General features: G+C 38.6%; 1 protein-coding gene across 1 annotated transcript in view; it reads right to left on the bottom strand.

The window, feature by feature from the left end:
• Zfhx4 (zinc finger homeobox 4) overlaps nucleotides 1-10,000 on the bottom strand; it is a 184,769-nt gene that overhangs the window by 4,260 nt on the left and 170,509 nt on the right. Inside the window, 1 exon segment of the mRNA XM_048783081.1 lies at nucleotides 6,792-10,000. This exon segment is cut by the window's right edge and continues 15 nt beyond it. Coding sequence (XP_048639038.1) covers nucleotides 6,792-10,000 — 3,209 coding nt within the window.

The raw sequence follows: 10,000 nt of genomic DNA, 5'->3' as shown, positions 1-10,000 counted from the left end.
CAACACCCAAAGGCTGTATGCTCAACACCTAAACAGAACTCACTGTGGACGCCTCTATATCCAAAAAGATGTATTATAGGCAACAGGAAAAGGCATAGTCACTGCCTATAACTTCAGTTTAGGGCTTTCCTGGTGTTTCTTATGTTAGTTTTAATCCCACCATCACTCTAAGGATGGTACACTGTATAGTTTAGCAACGTTTTATTTAGAAAACAAAAGGGTCTCATATTATGAAAGATGATAAAACAAAGGACATCATCATGAACAACAGTGGTTACTTCTAACAAATATACATTGCAAGATCCCTGTTCTGTTACTCATTTTAACCAATTTTTACTATACCATTGGGATGGCAGGCTCACTCTGTCCTTCGCTTGAACAATCTGATAATTACCACGTTCAGTAATTAGCTATCAAAGTAATTAGCTATCAAAGAAAATGAAATACATCTGTCTATGTTCAAATAGAAAAAGACTTTTACATTGAATAAAGGTGATAAGCTAGTTAAATAGGAATAGTAAGGGACCACTGAGAACACCAAAAAATAAATATCAATAAAGTCACAGATATTCATTGCCAGCACTGAGCACCGTCAGGCACGACATCATTTTGAAAGGTGTAGGTTAAGCTATTCACTGCCATCCTGACAGACTTGGTTAACAGTCCTTGATGGGAAACTGCATATATTAGCACTCAACTTTACCATCTCCAAAACATGATTCTTCCGGGTTTGCTTGTGGTATGCAAACAAGAGTCTCATCTCATTAGAGAGAGGAAACATAATATTGAGAAAGTACATATGTGTGGGACTCCCATGGCAATTGAAGCAAATCTTGCTGGGTTTCAAGTACTCTATATACTGTCATGGCTGGTAAGAACCTATTACAAAGCCATTTTTATGAGCTGGATAGTTGTCTGGGAAACTACAGGACAGTTTAGGATGGAAAAGGGAATTGTAAAAATCTATGCCTTTTCTGAAAATGTTTTCAGAGGCAAATAAATTGGACTGCAGGAGGAACAGATAGAAGCCTAATGAATGACTGGTAGTTCGTTCTCTAAGTAGGGAAAGCTCACCAAATGATCACAAGGACTGGGCTGGAGGCTCCATGGGCTGATAGAAGAATTAACAAGGTAAATTAAGTTAAACTATTAGTGCACAGCTGCAGAGGGAATGGTCATAAGATTTAATGGAACCATGTTCTAATTCTGGTCATAGTCTTACCTCTATGCTAAATGCAACATGTGAGTGTTAAAAAAAGAGACACAAGTGACACCGAAACCCCATGCTTCTAATCTTTAGCTAGAAAAATCTTAAGATTCTCCACTGGTGTCCATCCAGCCAAAAGGAATCTTCCTGGGCTTAACATTCAAGACATTCATGTTTGTGAGTGCCATATTCATCGAAAATCAACCATGGATAAAAAATGTACTTTTAGAAAAAAATGCATCTATCTGTACTGAACATGTACAGACTTTTTTTCCTTGTCATTATTCCCTAAGCAATACAGTATAACTACTTATATAGCATTTTACATTGTATCATGTACTATAGTAATCTAGAATGATTTAAAGCATACAAAAGAATGTGCATAGGTTATTTGCAAATCTTATGCCATTTCACATAAGGACATGAGCATCTGTGGATGTATCTGCAGGTGTCCTGGTGTAAACTGTTCAACATCACTTTCTCCTTGACCTCCATCATTATCATATTGCTCTCAATTAGCCTAGATTATTATCAACCAACTCTTCTCTGGTCTGCTTTGTAATACTTTCTCTTTCTTTTTACTATTTCTTTTACAGCTGCCAATCAAATTTGTCTTCTGCTCTTATTGGATCAATTAAAAATCCAAAATAGATGAAAAATTAAGTCCTTGAAAATAACACTGTATTTCCAGGGAACACTGATAGCAGGTGCCCACATTTTACTGAAGAATGGCTCACACATTTAAAATAAATTTAAGATGAAAATGGCTTAAGCTTTGCAAGGATATGATAGGAATGAATGAGGAAACTCCTTGATCTTTAATCCAATTTAGTTTGATAGACCTCTGAGAGTCATGGGACTTAGACCTAGCCCGAGGGAAAAATGTAAAGTAATGGAGTTGCATTTAGGAACTGGCACTCTCATCTCCCTTGCCTTTATTCCTACTATGTCTGGTTATCTCCTTATGCTTTCCACTTGTTTCTCTAAAACATTATATTCACAAGAATTAAATAAATGAATATACTATTACTGAAAAGCCTCAATACGTACTAGATAGATCATTTTTGAGGTTTCCTACCATGATGTTATGATTTCTTGATATTTTCTGCTGTTTTTCATTTAACAGAGGATAATATGATAAGTCAAAAGGAATTAATACCTAATTATAAAACTTCAAGCCTGAATGATTTGGGTGGAGAAGATGTTATGCAGGGCAGAAAAGCCTTTGTGTTGTTATAATGATTCTGTGTTGGTCGCCAGCCTCTTTGCCTACTCATAAAAGCCAACCTTAGTTCTAGGTCAAGTATAAGGGTATGGCTTTCTACTAATTGCATCCCCTTCCACCAAGTATATTCCCCCCACCCTTAAATTTGAGGCATTGCTAGCTCACCTATCTCTCTAACATCAAAATTTAAGACAAAGGAAATTTTAATTAATTAAGAAATTAAAAATATAGCAACTGTAATTAGAAAGCAATATGGGATCAATAGTTGTTGACTGAGGTTTCCCATTACACTGTGTCTACCTGTTCCTATGTAGAGGTCGTATAATGAAGTAATGGAAATTTTTAGAAGACTGCAATAAGAATTCTAAATGATACAGTCAGAGATTATCAGGAATTTTTAGAAACTTAACATTTTGAGAAGTAAGCTGAATTAAACAGTTACTAAGTAAAACTTTTAGGAAAAAAAAACAGATGGAGAAATAATAAACTATGAATATTCAGATTACTTGTAAAAGATATAAACCATAAACATTTGTAGTAAAAATTTAAGTACCTAGGATACCAAACCTAGAAGAGATGGTTAAAAATCATAATACAGAATGAGATGGTAACTCCAAACAAATGCATATTCAATTTTCATTTATTTCATCAAGTTATGATGCTGATAATACATATTTTTTTCTGTTTCTTAATTCTTATTCCAGTTCCTATAAATTTACCGTAGACCAAAATAAAGGTTTTTTTTTTTCTGTGATAATCTCTTACTATCAAGTTTTTTTTTTTTTTCTTAAACAGCCATTCCTGAAGGTAATGCTTTCTGAAGAAAATGCAGGTTTCACAACACACCTGTATGTAATTTCAAGTTTCTTAGACTTTGATGTTCCAAACTGATTTTTGAGGTAAAAATTAAAATAAATATGTACATGTGGCCAGCGGCAATTGTGCTAAAATTATTAAGGACATAGTCTTATCTATATTTATCTCAAATGTGCTAGTAAATTACAATGCAGTTTACGAAAAATACAAAAGGCATGTTCTCACAGTCCATTAAATGAAATTAGGCTCAGCTGTATTTCCAAATACTTGTAGCAACATTTAAAATCCGATACTGTTCAAAGTGAGAATTAAGTTAAAAATAGAAAATCAAGTAATTTTTACATTCACCTTGAGCAAAATGCCAAAGGAAGCCAACACTGAAAGGATAAAATGTAAATTTAAAGTTCTCTAGTTTTTTTCCAGGTATACAAGAATATAATATTCTGTTGCCACTCTTCATTTTTGTTTTCATTTGATCATGATAGAAACACTAAAATGTGAAAAAAAAATTGGGGGTGTAGCCTTTAGACACACTCATTACTTTGCAGCATAGTTCACATTCACTGTGGTGCTTTTTAGTGATTTCCTTCAAATTAAAATCTGGAAACCCACCTTCAAAGGGATGGGGGATATTTAAAATAAAAACTTTATCAAACTAAATCCTACTAAAATTGGTCCAAAAGGAACCTGTCATAGTCTCAAAATACAGACCTATTTTACTTATGAAGTAATTTTCTCCATTAGATTTCACTTAGCTGGGAAGTCTCTCACTCCCATAATGCAAACGTACTTGATGGCTAAGAAATGATACATAGGAAGAAGATGATGGAAAGATGAAGAACCACTCTCTGTTCCATCAGGTGGTTAAAACATTTTTCTTTCCTCACCACAAGTAAATTAACCTAAAGAAGATGTGAACTGCAAGTGTGGGAGCTCAGGCTCTCAGATGGAGCCCCACTGATAACTCTGCTGTGCTAACATTTAACATTTCTCACAAACAAAGGACTAATTCAAGAGAAATTGCAAACTCCAGTAGGTAGCAATGTTCATGGAGCTTTTCTCTTTACAACATCCCCAGTAGGTTTTGGTCCATGATTTAATAAAGCAACAGATAAAGCACTGATTCCTGGTGTGTTTAAAGATACTCCTAGCCATGGAGGACTTGCCTCCAACACCTTTCCTGCAATGTTGACAATTATAAAAAGGGCCATATTTCAGGGGAAGGATATAAATTATTTTGATGGAGAGTAGAATGAGGAAAAATATATAAATATTTCATAAGCATCCCTGTCCTTCTGTCTCTCTCTTCCTTACATGCCCATGTGGGCCAGTATCAGAGTGGCAAACCAGAAGGGCAATAGGCAGAAGTACCCACTGTTCCAGCAAAGACCTGCTGACCCAGGAGAGAGAAAAACAAGATGCTGTGGTCACTACTTGTGGGGTGACAACCCAATCATCAACTAAAGCAGACTTGTTGATTCAAGGCACAGATACTTCAACTGTTCTTAACCCATGTAAAATATCAAAAAAAGCCCTCTGTATTATATAACTCATGATAGAAATTCTGCATAAGACACTTTTCTATGTGTTGTTAATAATCACAGTGGTATAAAAGGGGGAACCACAAGGTAACAAGACAAATACCACATTAAAAATAATATTCTGTCATTACATTGTTCATAGAATACTTATGTTTGACTTAATTAAAATGTACAAGCAAAACATAATTGAAGTTCTAATATTTAAAGCCCCAAGATTATCCAGGCAATTAAGCCCTAGCTACTTTCAGGGGATAGGGAATTGGTGTGATGGCTAAAGGAAGGGACATTGTAGACATTTTCCTGGCAATGTTTTTTTTTTTTTTTCTTTTGCTGCTGGACTCTATTCTCATTTCTAAAGACAACAAGTCATTAGGGACAGGAAACCAGATGAGGTTACTGCATTTCTTTGAACCAAGGGGCTATTATCGCATCTCATTGTTTCCATGCCTGACAAGCTAAAAGCTAAAAGGGGAGTAACTTCTTAATATTACAATAGCAATTTTTTTTTTTTTTGGTAAGAGAAGGATGGAATTGGAAAGCTTAAAATATATGTAAAAATCCAATTTGTGAAAATGAAAAAAGAACCCTTTCCTTATGTTCTTTGTGAACTTTGTAGATATATCTAATTAGTAAAAGCTAGATAAGTTTCTTTAGAATGTCAAATTTTCTTCTTAAAAAGACAAAATAGCAGCTGGGTGCCATGGCTCATGTCTGTAATTCCAGCAGCTCAGGAGGCTGAGGCAGGAGGATTCCAAGTTCAAAACCAGTCTCAGGGAAAGTGAGGGGCTAAGCAACTCAGTGAGATCCTGTCTCTAAATAAAATACAAAATAGAACTGGGGATGTGCCTCAGTGGTTGAGTGCCCCAAGTTCAATCCCTGGTACCCCCCTTCCCCTAAAAAGACAAAAGAACCACTGATAATTTGAAAGTTGAAACTTTAAAAAAGAAATGACAAGAGAACTATGTTTTTCTATTTTGGGGTGATACATAACTTTTTAAAATATTTTTGACTGCATGATAGTTTAATGCATGATATTCAATTTATTCAAACTAATATAATTGAATACATAAACTTATTCACAAAATCTAAACTGCTTAAGTTATATTTCTGTTAACAAACACAGAATTGAATTCAGCTTTGAAGGGCTGCCTCAAACAGCTCAGTTTGTTATTCCTTAATTATAAAACTAAGCTGTGGCAGGTCAGATGAGTAGCAAGGCATGGGATAACAGTAACCAGTAGCAATGGATGCTACAAAAATCAAAATTTCATAGTACTACTAAAGTACAATTATCACAGCAGTCATATACTTTAAGTTACGACTTATTAAAAGTTATTAAAAAAGTTATTAAACTTTAGATATGAACTTTATTGCATGCTAGGTGCAACACAGGTGGATTTCTGTGGCTAGAGAGCCCTCAACTTTTGAACTTCATTGCACTTATTGGGCAGACAGATTGAAAAAGAAAAACAAAACAAAAATCCTGCCCCTTGGAAAGAACATAAGTTAAAAGACTGATGAATATAATATTTAATGTTTTGCTTTCTTAATAGGTATATCAAATATTATGCAACGTGTTTGTGTTGGAACATCATTTGAAATGAGTATTGAAATTGATATATACAAATAATATTTCTAAGGTAAAAAATATAATGATAAATTAATCAATACATTGCTAAGAATCTGCTATGATCTATCTAGTCTTTATTTTTCTGCATGTGCAGGTTGATCTACTCCTTGGTTATTAGAGCACTCTCTCTCCTTCTCTCCTCTCTCTCCTCTCTCTCTCTCTCTCTCTCTCTCTCTCTCTATATATATATATATATATATATATATACATATACATATACATATATATGTGTGTGTGTGTGTGTTTCAAATGATTTATTGGTTTCACTTACTGAAATTAAAAGAAATCCAAATTTACCCTATTCTTGGTCACTTGTGATTGACTGCCTAGTGCCACCTATTAACTAAACTGACTTTCCTTTAAATGACTTACTGTTTGAATTTTGTGGAAATCCAGGCAAGGAGGATGGACCGTTCATTCCGGGGAGAAGCACTGGAGGAAGGCCAGGGAGTCCCGGATAGGCTGCTGGCAAACTGATACCATGGAGGGAGCTGCTGTCCATCATGCCTGGCTGCTGTACAGTTAAGCCCAGAACATCTGAAGCTTTCTTTATTCGATCAAGTTCTTGCTGTGCCATCAGCTGCCGAACAGTAGTTGGAGCTAAATAATCTTTCTCCCGATCCAGCTGACTGCCCACGGTCTCTCTCACTTTTGAAATGTGCTGTTTGGAGAAAATATGATCTCTGATGGACAAGCGGGCAGAGTATTTCACCCCACAGAGAGTACATTCTGGTTTGGTGCCTTCCGTTCCACTTTGATTGATCATGAAAGGCTTCCCTATGTTGATTTTAAATTTCTTTTCTTTTGCCCTTGCATTTTGAAACCACACCTGGACCACCCGTTTGGGCAGACCAATCTCATTGCCCAGCATTTCACATTCTTGCATGGTTGGCGTTCGGTAGTCACTGAAGCAAGCCTTGAGAACCTTGAGTTGAAGATTGCTCATCTGGGTCCTGAAACGCTTATGACCTGGCCGATCATTACTTTTGGATTTAAAAGGGTTGCTAGACCCAAATGGATTTGGTGAGCTGGGGTCGGCTATGCTGGAGGTTTCACTGCGATCAGCGTTGTCATCAGGGTCATCTGTGATATAAAAGCTTTGGTCATGGTCACCATCTTTCTCATTGAAATGAATTGATGGACTGGTAAGTGAAAAGAGAAATTTGTCATCGCAGACCTCAGTTGTGGGTGTGGTTGCTGGTTTTGGCAAAGCATCCAGAGTTTTCGGCTCTTTAGGAGAGAGAGCTGGTTTCACATCTGCAGAACTTCCTGTGGTACTTTCCATCTCAGTGTTTCCCTCATCTCCAGTGGTGGCATCGCTGATGGCTGTATTGATGGACGAAGTCTCATCAAAGTCAGCTTTAGTTTGATCATATCCAGACTCAGCAGGAGGGGCATTTAAATTCTCTACATCCTCAGGACATTCTGCTTTAAAAGAAGAAGGGCTTAAAAGATTCTTCGGTGACATTTCTGCTGTTTTACTAACAGGTGTTGACACTGTAGACGCCAATTCATTCTCACTCGATAGATCAATTTTAGTTAATGGCAAAGACGGATAATCAAAATAAATGTATTTCTGTGGGCTTTCTCCTCCATCCTCTGTGGATATTAAAGGGCTTGGTGGCAAGCTGTAACCTGCCTGCTTTCCTTCATTCCAGTGCCGAGAGCGAATGTGGCTTTCTAAAGCTGACTTTGCCTTAAACAGGGCTCGGCAGAATGGACACCGTTTATGAGACTGTGCTGGACCCACTGCCCGGAACTGGCCTTTCCTTTCTCGTGCACGTGTATTCTGGAACCAGACTTGCACGACTCTTTTTTTCAGCCCGACTTCACGTGCAATATGATCGAGCATTTTGCGTGTAGGATTGGAGTCTAGCAAATATTTCTCATAGAGTATTTCCAGTTGTTCGGGGGTGATTGTGGTTCTCAAGCGCTTATCACGGTGTTGGTCTTCACCGCTATTCCCACCCTCCTTTTCGCTGCAATTATTATCTTCTTTGTCATCCAGTTTCCTTTTAAGGGAAGCAGCAACGGTGCCTGGGGTGGTGGCAGCGTGGGAGGAACTGGTCTGAGGTGGCATTTGTGTGAGAGAGCTACCCAGCAGCTGTCCAGTCATCAGAGGGTTGTTGGGATCGAATATCATGTAGGGCATGTCCAAGGGCCTTTCCAAGAATGGAGAGTGAAGGAACTGGTTTTGAGCAGCGAGGAAGTGCATGTGCTGGTGCTCCTGCCAAAGTTCCAGCGTTGGGAAGGCAACGGTACACTGATCACATTGGTACTGGAGTAACTGTGGAGGTAGACTGTTCTGGAGAGAAGTCATGGAAATTTGCAGTGGACTGGAAGGGACTGGGGTTTGAGAGGCCGAGGGAGGTCTTCCAATAAGTTGGGGTTGTTTTGGTGGCTGCGACTGTGGCTGGGCTGTGGGCGCCTGCGGTGGGTCTGTTGAAGTCGATGCTAACGATGGGGCTGGTTTGGTGCCTTGAGAAGGGGGTGAGGGGTCACTCTGCTTTGGCTTTTCTGTGGGATATTCAGGTTTTGGAGAAGCCTTCTCAGGTTCTGGTTTGGGTGACGGAATCAAGGGCGTGCTAGTCCCAGAGCCAGAACTTGCTGCAGGGACAGTGGAGGTTTTGGCTGCATCCGTTTGTCCAGACACCGCACAATGCTTGTAAACCACCTGATCTGTGGCATCCATGGAGTCTTCCGTCTGGCTTTCATCTTGGGCATCGTCATCTTCATCCTTATAACACTGTTTTTTCTGATGTGTAATCAAGTCAAAGATCCTGGGGAAAACCACATTGCACTTTTTACATTGGTACTGCATGTTGCTAGTTCGAATGTAGCGTTCGTTCGTGAGTTCTCTCTTTTCATTGTCTTTAGTTTCCGATTGGTTCTCATAGCTCTTTCGTGCTTTCTGCCTGGCGTTCTGGAACCATACAACAATAACCCGAGTGGGTAGATTGAGAACGGTAGAGAGTTGTTCTATTTCATCATCTTTCGGGTAAGCGTTGGTGTCAAAAAAGTCTTGTAGAACCCTCAGCTGGTAGTCGGTAAACCTCGTCCTCGAAGACCTTTTGCTGAAGGAGGTATCCGATTTGTAATGTTCTAAAGAGGCGGGCTGTGGGTCAATTCGGATATCTTCCAAAACAGTGATAGGAGGGTTACTGAAGTTGTATGGTGAATCCTTATTTCTCTGTCGTTCCTTAAAAAGGGTATTTCGAAACCAGTGTTTGATAACTTTTTGAGAAAGGCCAGATTTCTCTGCCATTTCTTGGATCTGTTCTTCACTTGGAGAATTATTGATGTCAAAATAAGCCCTCAGGATTTTTAGTTGATCATCTGTAATTCTTGTCCGGGGGCGTTTGAACTGAGAATGCCTTAAGAAGTTGGGATCTAACCCGAGCTGCTGCTGGCAAAGTTGAGTGAGATCTGCTGAGAGAGTGTCCATCTGTGGCAGCTGCAGGGCAAGCTGTGGGGGAAGTGCGGGGTGTTGCACAGGTTGCATCATGATGGAAGGAAAGAGGGGAAGGTCCAGAGAAACAGGCAGCTGGACTTGTGGGGTAGCAGAAGGTGGGGGTGGAGGG

The sequence above is a fragment of the Marmota marmota genome, unplaced genomic scaffold (genome assembly GCF_001458135.2).
Source record: "Marmota marmota marmota unplaced genomic scaffold, marMar, whole genome shotgun sequence".
Classification (NCBI taxonomy): domain Eukaryota; kingdom Metazoa; phylum Chordata; class Mammalia; order Rodentia; family Sciuridae; genus Marmota; species Marmota marmota.
The sequence above is the reverse complement of the archived record's forward strand: the minus strand, read 5'-3'. Positions and strand labels throughout refer to the sequence as shown.